The sequence below is a fragment of the Nomascus leucogenys genome, chromosome 10 (genome assembly GCF_006542625.1).
Source record: "Nomascus leucogenys isolate Asia chromosome 10, Asia_NLE_v1, whole genome shotgun sequence".
NCBI lineage: Eukaryota > Metazoa > Chordata > Mammalia > Primates > Hylobatidae > Nomascus > Nomascus leucogenys.
The window spans coordinates 95,945,320-95,963,861 of NC_044390.1; the positions used below are offsets into that span (position 1 = coordinate 95,945,320).

At 48.9% G+C, this 18,542-nt stretch overlaps 1 protein-coding gene across 2 annotated transcripts in view; it reads right to left on the reverse strand.

Annotated features, from left to right (window-relative positions):
- SLC15A4 (solute carrier family 15 member 4) overlaps window positions 1-8,641 on the reverse strand; it is a 33,165-nt gene extending 24,524 nt beyond the window's left edge. Inside the window, exon 1 of one of the 2 annotated variants that reach the window (XM_030821673.1) lies at window positions 8,056-8,641. In XM_030821673.1, coding sequence (XP_030677533.1) covers window positions 8,056-8,595 — 540 coding nt within the window. In that variant the 5' untranslated portion in view covers window positions 8,596-8,641. The remainder of the gene's footprint in view (window positions 1-8,055) is intronic. The other variant, XM_030821674.1, reaches the window with a different exon arrangement.
- Window positions 8,642-18,542: the final 9,901 nt, after the last annotated feature.

Here is an 18,542-nt window from a genome sequence, read left to right on the forward strand (position 1 = left end):
CGGACCTTCCCATTACCCACAGTGACACTGCACACACCTTCCCACGGTCTCACTCGGACCTTCCCATTACCCACAGTGACACTGCACACACCTTCCCACGGTCTCACTCGGACCTTCCCATTACCCACAGTGACACTGCACACACCTTCCCACGGTCTCACTCGGACCTTCCCATTACCCACAGTGACACTGCACACACCTTCCCACGGTCTCACTCGGACCTTCCCATTACCCACAGTGACACTGCACACACCTTCCCACGGTCTCACTCGGACCTTCCCATTACCCACAGTGACACTGCACACACCTTCCCACGGTCTCACTCGGACCTTCCCATTACCCACACTGACACTGCACACACCTTCCCACGGTCTCACTCGGACCTTCCCATTACCCACACTGACACTGCACACACCTTCCCACGGTCTCACTCGGACCTTCCCATTACCCACAGTGACACTGCACACACCTTCCCACGGTCTCACTCGGACCTTCCCATTACCCACAGTGACACTGCACACACCTTCCCACGGTCTCACTCGGACCTTCCCATTACCCACAGTGACACTGCACACACCTTCCCACGGTCTCACTCGGACCTTCCCATTACCCACAGTGACACTGCACACACCTTCCCACGGTCTCACTCGGACCTTCCCATTACCCAGTGACACTGCACACCCCCCCCACCCCTTCCCATTACCCAGTGACACTGCACACACCTTCCCACGGTCTCACTCGGACCTTCCCATTACCCACAGTGACACTGCACACACCTTGCCACGGTCTCACTCGGACCTTCCATTACCCACAGTGACACTGCACACACCTTCCCACGGTCTCACTCGGACCTTCCCATTACCCACAGTGACACTGCACACACCTTCCCACGGTCTCACTCGGACCTTCCCATTACCCACAGTGACACTGCACACACCTTCCCACGGTCTCACTCGGACCTTCCCATTACCCACAGTGACACTGCACACACCTCCCCGTCCACCGACCTCCCATACCCACAGTGACACTGCACACACCTTCCCACGGTCTCACTCGGACCTTCCCATTACCCAGTGACACTGCACACACCTTCCCACGGTCTCACTCGGACCTTCCATACCCACAGTGACACTGCACACACCTTCCCACGGTCTCACTCGGACCTTCCCATTACCCACAGTGACACTGCACACACCTTCCCACGGTCTCACTCGGACCTTCCCATTACCCACAGTGACACTGCACACACCTTCCCACGGTCTCACTCGGACCTTCCCATTACCCACAGTGACACTGCACACACCTTCCCACGGTCTCACTCGGACCTTCCCATTACCCACAGTGACACTGCACACACCTTCCCACGGTCTCACTCGGACCTTCCCATTACCCACAGTGACACTGCACACACCTTCCCACGGTCTCACTCGGACCTTCCCATTACCCACAGTGACACTGCACACACCTTCCCACGGTCTCACTCGGACCTTCCCATTACCCACAGTGACACTGCACACACCTTCCCACGGTCTCACTCGGACCTTCCCATTACCCACAGTGACACTGCACACACCTTCCCACGGTCTCACTCGGACCTTCCCATTACCCACAGTGACACTGCACACACCTTCCCACGGTCTCACTCGGACCTTCCCATTACCCAGTGACACTGCACACACCTTCCCACGGTCTCACTCGGACCTTCCCATTACCCACAGTGACACTGCACACACCTTGCCACGGTCTCACTCGGACCTTCCCATTACCCACAGTGACACTGCACACACCTTCCCACGGTCTCACTCGGACCTTCCCATTACCCACAGTGACACTGCACACACCTTCCCACGGTCTCACTCGGACCTTCCCATTACCCACAGTGACACTGCACACACCTTCCCACGGTCTCACTCGGACCTTCCCATTACCCACAGTGACACTGCACACACCTTCCCACGGTCTCACTCGGACCTTCCCATTACCCACAGTGACACTGCACACACCTTCCCACGGTCTCACTCGGACCTTCCCATTACCCAGTGACACTGCACACACCTTCCCACGGTCTCACTCGGACCTTCCCATTACCCACAGTGACACTGCACACACCTTCCCACGGTCTCACTCGGACCTTCCCATTACCCACAGTGACACTGCACACACCTTCCCACGGTCTCACTCGGACCTTCTCATTACCCACAGTGACACTGCACACACCTTCCCACGGTCTCACTCGGACCTTCCCATTACCCACAGTGACACTGCACACACCTTCCCACGGTCTCACTCGGACCTTCTCATTACCCACAGTGACACTGCACACACCTTCCCACAGACTCAGACCTATGTCCCCTTCAGGTGAAGCATGAAAAAATCAGCATTTGATTAGTCTGGGAAAATCCTAACCTTAAAATGCCATTCATCCTCATTTCCTGTGTAATTGTGGTGGTCAATTTATTTCAACTCCAAGAGTAATCCATCAAAATTACTTTATGAACCAAAATTACTAAGCCCTAAATAACCACACAGCAGGCATTTCTGTACCAAGGGAAGCTGGCTGCTGTGAAGGGACATCACATGCTTCCCCGCCCTGGTGAAGAGGTCACGGCCTCCCTGCCCATCGTTTGCATGACATCACTGTGTGAGCAGCAGCCACATGCCCCACCAAGGGTAAACAAGGTTTTCACATGACTGGTCAAAAGATACCACCAAAATCAATTTGGAGATGAAAAGCTAAAAGAATAGAATTGTGTACAGCACACTAAACAGTTGGCTGACAGAAAAATTCCTTAAAATGGAGAGTGTCAGTTTTTCCTCTAGAAAAAAAAAAAATGCACCATTTGCTCTGTTTATCTGTAACATAAGATTTTCATCTTTCAGGTCACTATTTCAAATAATCCATCCGCCAAGAATGATTGTGACCTTTGAAAAAGGTGAAGCACGGCGGGGGAAGATACGGGGCTGACATGATTTACACGAACATACATCTCCGTTGGACTCACAGCTCACACATCCTCTTTCAGAAGCCAACTGGGCCTCCTTCTCAAAGCTATGCAGCCTCACCCCATCGTCTCTTCTATCAGAATGTTTCCCAGAGACTCTACCTGGGAGATGAAGAGGTAAGTGTAAAAGAACCATAAAAAGCACCTTAAAAATACAAATAGGTTTCCTCTAAATGAGAAGGACCAAACCAGGACAAATTAACCCTCGCCTGGGGCACAGCAGAGTGTACTTCAGGCCTGCACACCTCAGGGTCCCCAGCCAGGCCTCCTGCCATGAAACAGCCGCACCTGGAGAGGGACCTGCCACCTGGTCACGGGCAAGCACCCTGGCATAAGGGTACTTTTCCCCTCAAATGTTTTTTCACTATGATTCACATACCATAAAATTCACCCTTTAAAAGTGTACAATTCAGTAGTGTTTAGTATATTCAGAGATGTACAGCCATCACTGCCATCCAAGTCCACATTCTCATCACACCAACAGGAACTCCTGTTCCCTTTAAGTCACTCCCACGCCCCTCTCCTGGTCTCCTGGCCCCTGGCAACCCTTAATCTCCTCCCAGTCTCTGTGGCCTCGCCTCTTCCGGGCATTCCGCATCGATGGAATTGCACAACTGGGCCTTATATGTCTGGCTTCCTTCACTCAGCGGAATGTTTTCAAGGCTCATCAGTACTTAATTTCTTTTTTAATGGCTGAAAAATATTCCACTGTACAGATATACTACATTTAGTTCATACATTCATCAGTGAACATTTTCTTACCTTTCATTTAAAAAAATTCCAAATGTATAGAAAAGTTGAATCGCAAAATGCACACTTCTCTACCCTTCACTTGGAGCCTCAGCACTCTTTTTTCTAAACATAAAAAATACTGGCCGAGCGCGGTGGCTCACGCCTGTAATCCCAGAACTTTGGGAGGCCGAGGCGGGTGGATCACCTGAGGTCAGGAGTTCGAGACCAACCTGGTCAACATGGTGAAACCCCGTCTCTGTTAAAAATACAAAAATTAGCCAGGTCTGGTGGCTCACACCTGTAGTCCCAGCTACTCAGGAGGCTGAGGCACGAGAATAGCTTGAACCCAGAGGCAAAGGTTGCAGTGAGCCGAGATCGCACCACTGCACCCCAGCCTGGACAACAGAATGAGACTCGGTCTTAAAAAAAAGTACTTCTGGGTGATCTATTTACAAATACACTCCAGCAACCTATTCCGCCCCCAAACTTTCATCATGAATCTCCTGGAAATAAGGACATTCTTTTAACGGCAGTGAGATTACCACACCTAAGAAAGGCAACATTGGTCCATTATTAGCTAATGGGTGGTCTACAAATTATCGCAAGCATCCAAGAAGAACGGCCAGGAAAGCAGCCGGGATCCAGTCACTCAGCATGCGCTGCAGGGGGCGGCCAGGCCTCTCGAGTAGCCTTTCATCCACAAGGTCCCCTTTTCCCGTGACAGCGTTACATGGGAAGAGATCAGGCCGGCTATCTTGAGGAAGAAGCCACATCTCCTTTCAACATCCTCATTTAATTATGGATGAAAAAGCGCATATTCTGTCAGATTCATTTGAGATAACCGAGCACCATTTCCTCCTCATTTTAAGAAGTATCAATTACTCGCCTGTTATCTCCCGGAGAGCACCAGCTTTTAAGTCAGGCTGCCAGGGCCCCTAACCAGCTCCCCTAGGCACTTGCTGTGCAGCCTTGGGAGCCAGCCCTCTAGGCCTGTTCCCTGTATAACAGGCTTAAGTGCAGCACATACACCATCAACTGTTGCGAGGCTTAAATAAGATCACGTGGGAAAGGCACATGTAAGAGGCACAGTGGAAGCTTTCGAGTACACCTGTGTGGTGTGGCCAGGTCTTTAAAAGATAGAGGCTGACTGTACTACTGGCCCCGTTCTTTCAGGAGCCAATGGCGCCCCAAGGCCAAGAGCCTGGGCCTTGAGATCCAGCCCTGCAGAACCATTACGGAACGCACGCGCACTGGGCCCATCTTAGTGCAGAAGCTAAAAAAGAACCAGAGCTGGAATGAAGTCCAGCTTGACCACTCACTACCCATAGGCAGTAAGAAAGTGATCTGTTTTTGTGCCTGTTTCCTCATCAGTAAAATGGGCTCACATCTAAGACTCCTGTGAAGTTCGGATTTGGTCATGTATGTGCCACTGTACCAAAAACCCAGTTCCAATCCAGTACATTAGAAGACTATCATTTCTAACATCGTTCTAAGGTATCTCCTGACTGTAACGGATAGCCTCACACAGGCAGAGTGAAAGCTCACACTCAAAGGACAGGCTTTTGAATCCTGGCTCAGTCACATACAAGCTATGTAACTTTGGGCCAATGATTAAACCTCTCAAGCCTCAGTTTCCTCATCAGTAAAATGGGCACCGTACGTGTCATGTAGACTACCCAAGTAGTCTTGCAGACATGTAGACATGTAGCATACGTGTTAGTGGACTAACCAGATACTGTACTTAGCAAGCACTGGGCCTGGTGCACAGTAAGCTCTCAGTAAATGTTCCTAAAAAACAGGCACTCACAGATACTTGGGCAAAAGCATAAGTGCCGCCTTCCCTACTGCTCACATGCCATGGTTTCAATGTCTGACCCTCCAAACTTCCTGAAGAAATGTGATCCCCAGTGCTGTTTGTGGGGCCTAGTGTTTGAGTCATGGGGACGGATCCCTGTTTGAGTCATGGGGACGGATCCCTGAAGAAAGGCTTGGGGCTTGGCTGTCGCAGTTAGGAGTGAACTCTCCTATGAGAGAGGTCATTTACAAGCCTGGCACCTCCCTCCCCTCTCACTTCCTCTAGTGCATGTGATCTCTACACAGCTGGCTCCCCGTTCACAAGGCCCTCACCAGTGCAGATGCTGGCGCCCTGCTTCTTGTAGAGCCTGCAGAACCTTAAACCAAAAAAACATCTTTTCATTATAGATGACTGAGCCTCAGGTATTCCTACATAGCAACACAAACAGGGACTAGACAACCCGCCAGTACTTCCTGCCCATTCTACTTCCATAGCTGAACTCCATCCATCCACTTCACCCACCTCCACTGCCTCCACTCTAGTTGGGAGAGACTCCCACCTCATGTCCCTAATGTCACCACTTCCTACACAATCCATTTTCTACAACAAGCATCCGCACACTTCTGTGAAGGGGCAGGCAGTTTACATTTTGAGTTCTATGAGACATTTTCATAAAATTTTCACTCGTCACAAATTATCCTGTTTCCAACCACTTAAAAATGTAGGAACCGGATGGGCGCCATGACTCAAGCCTGTAATCCCAGCACTTTGGGAGGCCGAGGCAGGCAGATCATGAGGTCAAGAGATCAAGACCATCCTGGCCAACATGGTGAAACCCCATCTCTACTAGAAATACAAAAATTAGCTGGGCATGGTGACATGCACGTGTAGTCTCAACTACTCAGGAGGCCGAGGCAGGAGAATCGCTTGAACCCAGGAGGCGGAGGTTGCAGTGAGCTGAGATCGCGCCACTGCACTCCAACCTGGCGACAGAGTGAGACTCCGCCTCAGAAAAAAAAAAGAAAATATTAAGAACCATTCTTAGCTTGTGAATCCTCAGAAAACAAGAAGTAGACCTGACCTGCTACTCCAGCTGTAGTGCTTGCTCTGCACATGACATAAATAGTATCACTCCCTGCTAGAACCCAGTAAAGCTCAGGACTGTATCCCAAAGCTTTAACACTCCTCACATGATCCGGCCCCAGCCTTCCACCTCACTCCCCACTTTTTTTTATATTTTCTGAAATGATCTGAGTTTGCTATTGCTCTTAAAGGCGGCCTATTCTGCATATAATACTTGGTGGCCATGTCCTTTCCCCTCCTGAAGAGCTGCAGTGGTTCCTCCCTCACTTCTTGGCAGTTACAGTTGCAGGGGGCAGCTTGATGCTAACTTGACTCAAACTCATTTTCATCTGAGCTTTCCTACCCAACCTAGCCCAAAACTCCTTTAAAGCCACAAAGACGCAATGTGAGTGTTTTCCCACTTCTTTGTAAGGGAAGCTAAGGCAACAGCAGGGCCTTCCCCTTCCCTCAGCTTCCTGGCCCAGGGCCCTGCACCTGCGAATCCCCATGTCTGAAAGCTCCTCAAACAACTGCCCTTTCCTAGCCTTCTGGTCCGAACTTACACGGCCTAAACATAGAGAGGGTCCCTTTCATTTATTTATTTTTTTTATTTGGAGACAAGAGTCTCACTCTGTCGCTCAGGCTGGGAGTGCAGTGGCACGATCTCGGCTCATCACAACCTCTGCCTCCCGAGTGCAAGCAAGTCTCCTGCCTCAGCCTCCCGACTAGCTGAGATAACAGGTGCCCGCCACCACGCCCGGCTAATTTTTGTATTTTTAGCCAGGCTGGTCAGGCTGGTCTCGAACTCCTGTTGACCAAGCTGGTCTCCAACTCCTGACCTTAGGTGATCCACCCACCTCGGCCTCCCAAAGTGTTGGGATTACAGGCGTGAGCCACTGCGCTCAGCTTATTTTTTTTTATTTTTTTTTTTTTGAGGTGGGGTCTCACTCTGTTAACCAATCTAGAGTGCACTGGTGTGACCCTAGCTCACTGCAGCCTCCGAAACTCGTAAGCTCAAGGAATCCTCCTTTCTCTGCTAGGACTACAGGTGTGCGCCTCCACGGCCGGCAAATTTTTAAATTTTTGTAGAGATGAGGTCTCACTATGTCGCCCAACCTGGTCTCAAAGTCCTGGGCTCAAGCGATCCTCCCGCCTCGGCCTCCCAAAGTGCTGGGATTACAGGCGTGAGCTACCGCGCCCAGCCTCTCTTTTCTTTAAAGCCACTGCGGCCATCACTGTGTGTGTGTAGACCTCACCCTGCCCCAGGCAAACCCCCTCCAGCACCTATCACACCGGTCCCTCCGGTCTTGGCCCAGCTGCTGGCGGGATTCCTCTGCACCAGACAGAAGCCCCGCGGAGCAAGGGGCTCCCTCCGCGGTCAGAGGCAAGGACTGGGGCAGGGGAAGAGGCTGGGGCTGAGCAGGGGCTGGACAGGGACAGGGACAGCGCGAGGGCGCGGCTCACCTGGTCCGCGCCGAAGGGCGTGATGTTGGCCTTCACGGTGGCCACGCCCAGGCCCACCAGCACCAGCCCCGCGAAAGTGGCCGGTGCGCAGCAGCGGGCGGCGGCGTCGGGAACAGGCGCCGTGCAGTTGAGCAGGCGCGCGGAACCGCAGAGCGCGGCTCGCGTGGCGGGCGCGGCCAGCAGTGGGAAGGCCAGCATGCCCAGCAGGTAGAGCGCCAGGCTCAGCAGGATGGCGTGCGCCCGGCCCAGCCGCGCGTCGGCCAGCCAGCCTCCGAACGGCGAGCCCAGGTAGGTGAGGCCCATGAAGAGCAGCAGCGCCTCGCTGGCCTGCGCGCCCTCCCAGCAGAACGGCGCCCCGTTCAGGAATAGCACCAGGTTGGACGTGATGCCGTAGAAAGCGGCGCGCTCCAGCAGCTCCGTCAGCAGCACGGCCCCGCACGCCGCGCGCCGGCCCGCGAACGCCCCAGCCGCCGCCGCCGCCGCCCGCCGCGCGCCGAGCAGCGGCGCCCGCTCGCCCGCACCGCCCCCAGAGCCCTCCATGCGACGCCGCCAGCTGCCTCGACCCGCCGCCGGGTCACCTGTCCCAGAACCCGGGGGCCGCCGCCCTTCTCGCGAGACTTCCGGGCCTGGGCCGTCCCTATTGGGCGGGCTCGCCGCTGCTCAACGCCCCACTCGCGGGAACTTCCGGCCCCGCCCCGAACACAAGGCGAGGAAGTGGCTGGTATTCTGGGTCGCTGCGTGTCTTGGGGAGCTTGGGATTCCGCAGCTTGGCCGCCAAGAGCCTTTTTTTGCCTTTTTTTGCCTTTTTGAGACAGGGTTTCCCTCTCTCGCCTAGGCTGGAGTGCAGTCATGCGGTTACGCCTCACTGCAGCCTCAGCTTCCCAGGATCAAGCGTCCCTCCCACCTCAGCCTCCTGGGTAGCTGGGACCGCAGGCGCTCGCCACTGCCTGTGGCTAATTTTTAAACAGTTTTTTGAAATGGGGTCTCGCTTTGTTACTCAGGTTGGTCTCGAACTCCTGGCATCAAGCATTCCTCCCGTCTCAGCTTCCCAAAGTGTTGGAATTACGTGCATGAGCCACTGCATGCAGTCGGACTGAGGGAGTTTAAACAAAGAAGCCGGAGCCTGGCCCTCTTCCGGCTTCAGTGGGGCCCAGTAGGCAGCCAAAACTCACACTGAGACGGCGGCTGCTCTCCAGGCGGGTTTGCTCAGGCTGCCCCCGTGCTCCCTGCCCTGGGCTTCAGTCCTGGAGAGGACCCGGTTTCTCAACCCGGGCATTGTTGGCACTTTGAGCGACGGGACTGTCCTGTGCGTTGCACGACGTTCAACAGCAGCTTTGGCCTCTGCTATCCACTAGGGGCCAATTCCACCCCCTAGCACCTCAAATTAACAACCGAAAATGTCAAGACTTTGCCGAAGGACCCCTGGAGGCAAACACGCCCCCATTGAGACTCACTGGCTTAGAACAAGGCAAGCTCCAGCCTGTTTCAGGCTTTCCCAGAGACTGCCCCTACACCATTTATGGTTGCATGACTGGCTTCTTATCCTTCAACCTTCCACCAAAGTGTTGACTTCAGAGAAATATTTTTTTCACCAGCCCGTCCAAGGCCCGAGTATCCCATTCCATCATGTTACTCTTTCTCTTTCTTACCTGTTACATTTTTTAATTTATTCGTTTATCTCCCCAACCTGCATGTGTTCACAGGTGTAAGCTTCCTGATGGCAGGATTCTCTTGTGTTTTGTTCCTCACTATGCTCCCTGCCTCTGGGACAGCGCCTGGCACATAGTGGAGTGAAAGAGTGCCGCCCAAAAATGGCCCTCAGCATGGCTTCAGAAATTGAGACCCCGGCCTCGGATGATGGCTCACGCCTGTAATCCCAGTACTTTGGGAGGCCGAGGCGGGCAGATCACGAGGTCAAGAGATCGAGACCAGCCTGGCCAGCATGGTGAAACCCCGTCTCTACTAAAAATACAAAAATTAGCCGGGTGTGGTGGCACGCGCCTGTAATCCCAGCTACTCAGGAGGCTGAGGCAGGAAAATCGCTTGAACCAGGGAGGCAGAGGTTGCAGTGAGCCGAGATTGTGCCACTGCACTCCAGCCTGGTGACAGAGTGAGACTTCGTCTCAAAAAAAAGAAAAAAAAAAAAAAAAAGAAATTGAGACCCTGGCCTGGGATGATGGCTCACGCCTATAATCCCAGCACTTTGGGAGGCTGAGGCAAGAGGATCACTTGAGCCCGGGAGGTAGAGCCTGCATTCAGCAGTGAGGGCATCACTGCACTCCAGCCTGGGTGACAGAGTGAGACCCTGTCTCCAAAAAAAAAAAAAAAAAAGAAAGAAAGAAAGGAATCGGGATCCACAGCTGCTGCAATGATTCAATTAGTGTAAGACAGCCTCCTCTTCCTTCATCATTCCCTCCAGCTAAGATGAGGGTGGAGCCAGTAGCTGGGAAGTTGGCTTGCCAGTAGGTCATCTGGAGAAGTAATCCTGCCAGTAAGTCTTGAAGTTGCATGCATTCTCTTTTTGGAAAACTTTTTTAAATGTCCGACAGATAGACTGATGGTCAGCACAGTGCTGCCACACAGGAGGCAATATATATTTAATGAATGTCTAATGAGAGAATAATTGAGTGCCCGAATTGGACCTTTGCCACCTATCTGTTGATGCTTGTCATTTCCAGCCGTCAGCTCAAATATCACTTTCCTAACCCTGTCACACTAGATTAGCTCCCCGTTTTTATGGCCTTGGAACTCCCTATACTTTTTTCCCACAGCACCGGTTATAATTTATACTTATTTTGTGCAACTGTTGAATGCCTGTCTTTAAAGCTGGGATGGCCGGGATCTTTGTTTTAACCACTATTGTAGTTCTAGAGGCTAGCACAACACTTGCCAATGATAAATAGGTGTAGATTTAACTGGATGAGTGAATGACTGACCATTTGTTGAATGTAAATGATGCAAGTCACCTTATGTTCTCATATATGTGTGTGTATACACATATATACATATATGTACATATATGTATATATGTGTATATAAGTGTGTATATGTGTGTGTATACATGTGTATATGTGTGTGTCTATACATGTTCAAGGGCATATGTTAGTATTTTAACTTATTATTGGATACTAATATATGTCCTTGAACATGTAGATACGGACACACACACATACATGCCAATTTTTTTTTTTCTTTTTGAGATGGAGTTTCGCTCTTGTAACCCAGGCTGGAGTGCAGTGGCACGGTGGCTCATGCCTATAATCTCAGCACTTTGGGAGGCCGAGGCAGGCAGATCACTTGAGGTCAGGAGTTAAAGACCAGCCGGGCCAACATGGTGAAACCCCATCTCTACTAAAATTACAAAAATTAGCCAGGCGGTAGTGGTGCACACCTGTAATCCCAGCTACTCAAGAGGCTCAGGCAGGAGAATCTCTTGAGCCTGGGAGGTGGAGGTTGCAGTGAGCCAAGATCATGCCACTGCACTCCAGCCTGGGTGATAGAGCAAAACTGTCTCAAAATAAAAAATAACAAAAGAAAGCAATAGAACTCAGACTTCAATGAAAGGCTTATATCTAATTATGAGTCCAGTGCTGCTTCCACTTTGCAGTTGGTAGATGAGACAGAATCTTTGAGTATTTGTTCTAAGACTGATAGGTCTGACGCTCAGGCAAAGCCTAGAGTAAAATTAACATTAAACATGGAATGAAAGCAAAGCAAATTACTTGAATCATGTGATAACCCAGTGTCCAAACAGTGCTCAACACACTCTGCCATTTTTGGATGATAGTAAATTAATCCAGTTGCATTGCCTCATTTGAGAAAACTAAAGCTAAGTTAAAAAAAAAAAAAAAAAAAGTGAACCAAGACCACGTCTTGCAAGATCACATTTATATGCAATGGCCAGAATAGGCAATAGGCAAATCCATACAGACAATGCAAATTAGTACAGTTTCCCGGTACTGGGGGAGGGGAGGGGAAGATCTCTGTGAATGTACTAAAAAGCCACTGAATTCTACACTTTATATAAGTGAATTATATAGTATGCGAATATGTCTCAATAAAGCTGGTACCAAAAGAAAGTGAACTAATAGTTATAATTTGAAAGGTTTCACGTATAAATTTGGATGCCTTGCTATTTGGGGAAAATAAATGTGAGCTCTGGCAATGCTGGACTTGTGATTACCTGTTACATTAGTATGATTCCATCACTTTCAACCATGCCCCATAGTATTCAAGCCTTTATGTATTCCTCAGAGATCATGCCACAGGGCCTGTCCTGTGACCTGTTTTGACCAAGAGAATACATCAAAAGTGTTTCTAGGCCTGGTCTGGGCACAGGCTTAAAGTCTGACACCTTCCATTTTCATGACTGGGGTCTCCTGAGCCATCATATTAGAAGTCCACCTACCTTCCATCGTATGTTGAGGAGGAGTCTGCAACTATATGGAGAGGGGATTCTCAGCATTCCAGATGACCTGCCCACTGAATGCAGCCGCGTGAAGACCAGCAGAAGAACCGCCCAGCTGAGCCTCAGCCCAGATCACAGAATTGTAAACAAATAACATGGTTGTTCTTTTAAGCCACTAAATTCTGGAGCAGTTTATTGTGCAGCAACAGGTAATAGAAACACATTTGCTTCCCCCTGTAGCCACTATCTGCTGACACTGAGCAGCAGCCACTGTCTTTAGATGGCAGACACTTTCTAGCTTTCCTAAATCCTCCCCACTCACTATTGTCTTATTTTTCTTATCATGGAGAAAATTCTCCATATCTGCATAGTCCAGTGCAGGAGCCATTAGCTATGTGTGGCTATTGAAACGAGTTAAAATTAAATAAAATGAAAAATTCTGTTTCTCACTTACACTAGCCATATTTCAAGTGGTTTGTGACTAGTGGCTACCATATTGGACAGCATGGTCTATTTCAAACCATCACTGCAGTAACTTCTATCAGCAATCCCATTCTTTTTTTTTTTTTTTTTTTTTTTTTTTTTTTTTTTTTTTTTTTTTTGAGACGGGATGTTGCTCTGTTGCCCAGGCTGAAGTGTGATAGTGCCATCTTGGCTCACCATTACTTCCCCCTCCCAGGTTCAAGTGATTCTCCCACCTCAGCCTCCCAAGTAGCTGGGATTACAGGCACCTGCCATCATACCCGGCTAATTTTTATATTTTTTATAGAGATGGGGTTTTACCATGTTGGCCAGGCTGATGTTGAACTCCTGAAGTCAGGTGATCTGCCTGCCTTGGCTTCCCAAAGTGCTGGGATTACAGGCTAGAGCCACCATGCCCTGCCAGCAACACCATTCCTAAAATGTAATGGATATGATTGACTAATAAGCCAACATCCATACTCTTTCTTTTTCCAAACAATCCTGATTCTCTTCAGATATTTGTCTTCCTCAACCCACCCCTGCCCCCACTAGCTTCCCATGTAGCTCAGGAGAACCTGACTTCATCCTTGTTCTCAGATGGAACTAGCCCACACCAGTACTAGTCTCATGCCTCTTCATGGTGACTAGTTCAGGAACGCAGACTCTAACCTTTCAGGACACGAAATTTCCCTGGTGCCTGTGGTTACTGACCCAGGAGTGGACAAATGAGGCAAGTTGACCCAGTCAGACTAGAGGCAAGGCCACTCATTGGCTGACGGTGGGCGAGGCACATGCTCCCAAACTGGACATGAGTTAGGAAGCCTGCAGCTCTAATAGCTCCTGATGGCTGTTGACAACCGTGAGATGAACCAGCTTAGGATGAGACTGACTTGGGGGATGGCACAGGAGACTCAGGGAGAAGTGAGATAGTCTTAACGTTGTTTAAGCCACTGTGTTGGGTTTTCTGTTATTTGTATTACTTGTGGCCCCAAGCCACCTATCATAATCCTATCAAAAATGGAAAAAATAAAAGAACTGGGAGGCTAGGGCAGGAGAATCGCTTGAACCCAGGAGGCGGAGGTTGCAGTGAGCCAAGATCGCACCACTGCATTCAGCATGGGCGACAGGGCGAGACTCCGTCTCAAAAAATAAAAAATAATAATAATAAAAAAAATAAAAGAACAAGAGAGGCCAGCCTGATTTTTTTCTCATGCCTGACCCATGAGTTTTCTGCCTGGCTCCTGTAATAATTGGATTTACAGCCCCTGTACTGAGCCCCCCAGTGATGGTATAGCTAAAGAATTGATGTAACGTGATTCCTCCCACTTTATTGGATATGCTTGCAATATACTCCTGCCCCAAAAAGTGATCCTATGAGGCTCTCCTTTGCAGCTAAAATTAATAAATGACCTAACCCATACAGTAGGCATCTAAGGGATAGGTAACCGTGTCTTCCAAAATAACATTTTTGTCTATTGGCTCTTCACCTCAAGGGCCCTCTGGGAAAGGGGCAAGGACACTCTTTGCAAAGGTGCCTGTGGTGTGGACTAGACTTGGAAACACAGAGTTCTCCCTTCTCTGGCACCACCTTGTCTCCTGACCCTCACCCAGTGCGGAGCTCGAGTGGGTGTGATTTGAGGCAGTGAACTGAGAAACCATCAGAGACAGGACATTCAGGGGACTGCCTGACTCCTCTGGCTGTTTCATGACATACCTGCTGTAGTTTCACATCTCTGTTGAGTTGCTGACTCCTCACTGCGGGACAGTTGCCTCTCCTTACTCACAGTTTCAGCTTCTTCAAAACTTCGCGTTAGAAGCAGCCGTCATAGCCTTTCTGTGCCATCCGTACGTCACTCATTCACTGAACAAACAACTGCTGAACGCCTGCCCCGAGTCATGACAGCTCAGCCTCAGCTCAGCTCAGCCTCAGCACTCACGGCAAGTGCTTCAGCTTCTCCGATTTCCAAGTTCCCCAGGGAGGGACTCTGATAGCCCCCCCCGCCACCCATCTTCATGCATCAGGCCACAGCATAAGTCATTGGCCGTAGTGCAGCCACAGGCCATGCCATACATCTTTCGAATCTCCTTGGGTACAGAGAGTGGCCATAAATTCTATTTACTTCAAGGAGTCGCTGTTGCAACCATTCTTTCTGGCTACAAATAATCTTGATAGAAGCAGAAGGTATAAAAAGTGAAATCAATAAAAACACAGGCAACCAACGGAATAGAATCAGGTGTTAAATCCTTGATCCTAAACCAAAGCCACACTAATCTACTTTTAGTGTGAACTAATTCAGCTCCCAGAATGGCTTGCGTTTATTTTAACAGAGGATGTGAGAGTGTACGGTAAGGGAGCTGGTTTTGATTTGACTTGTTTCAGGCACTCATTTTATTTGACCGTTGCAAGTAGCAACGCCTCTTTCTTGGGTACTTTTCCATCTGTGTTTAAAAAACCCCCAGGACGAAGTGAGGAGCGCCACTGCCCGGCCACTGTGCAACCTTCCAAGTGTGAAGTGACAGCCTTCGTTGTAGAATGAATGAAGACACTGGCTCTGATTATATAACACCTTGGCAGCTATCTGAAGTCGTTGATGGTGGAGGTATTGGAATTATAGAAGAAAGCAAACTCACAAATTTGACTGAAGGCGATTTTGTGACTTCTTTCTATTGGCCCTGGCAAACCAAGGTTATTCTGGATGGAAATAGCCTTGAGAAGGAGATATATATATGAACGTATCTGATTTTTTTCCCCATATAATTCTTACTTTGTGCATTTGATATTCAGTTGTGTTTGTAATCACGGAAAAATAAAAGCATATATTTAAAAAAAAACCCCAAGACATTTACAAAAGTTGGGCTTCGCCAATAGAAGCAGGGAGGTGAAGAGAGAGTGAGAGAGTAAGTGAAAGAAAATGAACTTCTACTTCCTTCTATTACAAGAAGCGCAAGATGGTGTGACCACAACTAAGATCCTATTTTAACCACCACTTTCACAATTCCTTGTAAGCAACCTTAGCCTAAACTGTAATCATATAATTGTTCATTGGTAATTATAAGTGTTATTTGTTTTCTAGATGAGGCCTTACAGGAAACATCAAGGAAGATGAATACAAAGAACAAGAACAGAAGCACTAATACAAAATAACTGATTGTATGAAGTGAAATCAGCCAGGCACAGAGAGATACATACCATATGCTCTCACTCATATATAGAAGCTAAAAAAGTTGATCTCATACATGTTTCAAAATCCTACCTTATGCCCTATAATTATGAACAATTATTATGTCAATTAAAAATAATAATGAGGCCAGGCATGGTGGCTCACGCCTGTAATCCCAGCACTTTGGGAGGCCAAGGCCAGTAGATCACCTGAGGTCAGGAGTTCACGACCAGCCTGGACAACATGGTGAAACTCTGTCTCTACTAAAAATACAAAAATTTAGCCAGCCGTGGTGGCAGGTGCCCGTAATACCAGCTACTCTGGAGGCTGAGGCAGGAGAATATCTTAAACCCGGGAGGCTGAGGTTGCAGTAAGCCGAGATTGCACCATTGCACTCCAGCCTGGGCAACAAGAGTGAAACTCCATCTCAAAAATAATAATAATAATAATAATGAAAGCCTGCCTGGCACGGTGGTTCACGCCTGTAATCCCAGCACTTTGGAAGGCCAAGCTGGGCAGATCACTTGAGGTCAGGAGTTCCAGACCAGCCTGGCCAACGTGGTGAAATCCTGTCTCTACTAAAAATACAAAACTCAACCGGGCATGGTGGCAGGTTCTCGTAATCCCAGCTACTAAGTAGGCTGAGGCCAGAGAAATGCTTGAACCTGTGGAGGTTGCAGTGAGCTGAGATTATGCCACTGCACTACAGCCTGGGCAAGAGAGCGAGACTCCATCTCAAATAAATAAATAAATAATAAAAGCAAAAAAGAAAAATCTCAGTGTATGATAATAAATGGATCCCGTTGGGTGTGGTGGCTCATGCTTATAATCCCAACACTTTGGGAAGCTGAGGCAGGCAGATCACCTGAGGTCAGGAATTTGAGACCGGCTTGGCCAATATGGTGAAACCCCATCTCTACTAAAAATACAAAAATTAGCCTGGCATGGTAATGCAAGCCTGTAATCCCAGCTACTATTCAGGAGGCTGAGGTGAGAGAATCACTTGAACTTGGGAGGCAGAGGTTGCAGTGAGCCGAGATCGCGCCACTGCACTCTAGCGTGGGTGACAGAGCAAGACTCCGTCTCCAAATAAAAAAGATGGGGTCGGGTGTGGTGTCTCATGCCTGTAATCCCAGCATTTTGGGAGGCTGAGACGGGCAGATCACGAGGCCAGGAGATTGAGACCATCCTGGCTAACACGGTGAAACCCCATCAATACTAAAAATATTAAAAATTAGCCGGGCGTGGTGGTGGGCGCCTGTAGTCCCAGCTACTGGGGAGGCTGAGGCAGGAGAATGGCATGAACCCGGGAGGCCGAACTTGCAGTGAGCCGAAGTTGCACCACTGCATGCCAGCCTGGGCGACAGAGTGAGACTCCGTCTCAAAAAAAGAAAAAAAAAAAATCAGTAATTCATCAATTCATGGGGAAAGGATGGATTGTTAAAAAAATTATGTTGGAATGAATGTTGAAACATGGGGGAAAATAGGCTTCGTATTTTGTACCAACATAAATTCCAGATGGATTAAATATTAAAATTAAGAAACTAAAACTATAAAAGCACTAGGAGAAGATATTGGCAAATATATAATCGAGAGAAAACGGCTTCCTAAGCCTAACACTAAAGGCAGAAGGCATGCAGTAAAAATCAGTTTGACTACACAAAGATTTAAAACTTATGTGTATAAAAAATAATAATTGCTGTTGAGAGCACACAAACTGAGAAAAAAAATGGAAATACATAAGACAATGTTCTTTTTTTTGAGACAGAGTCTTGCCACCCATTCTATAAACTCTCTTTCAGCAGAACTTTTCATATCTCCATATTCCTGAGTCCTATTGATCCTATTATAAGTATGTATGGAATGACAGTCTTTCTATAATATGCCTTTATTTTATTTATTTAATTTTATTTTTGAGATGGAGTCTTGCTCTGTCACCCAGGCTGGAGTGCAGTGGCACAATTTCGGCTCGCTGCAACCTCTACCTCCTGGGTTCAAGTGATTCTCCTGCCTCAGCCTCCCAAAAGTTAATGTTCTTATTTTATAAAGAGTTATAAAGAATATTATGAAAGGATAAGCACCCAGCAAATAAAATTGGCCCGGTGAGTGGCCAGGCTCTTTAGAGGACAGCTGTTGTTGGGTCCTATTCAGCATCCATTCTCCCTTCTGGTGACCGCACCTTGATTTTCCTTAACTAATCAATGCTCCCTGTGATTTAGGTCAGGCGGTTTGACCCTCCAGTCCAACAGCGGGCAGCTGACCTACGTCTGTCCAATCAGCAGTATCCCACCTATTGAGCTGAAGCACTTGGTTCAGGTCGGGCACAGTGGCTCACGCTTGTAATCTCAGCACTTTCAGAGGCTGAAGCGGGCAGATCACCTGAGGTCAGGAGTTTGAGACCAGCGTGGCCAACATGGTAAAACCCCATCTCTACTAAAAATACAAAAATCAACCGG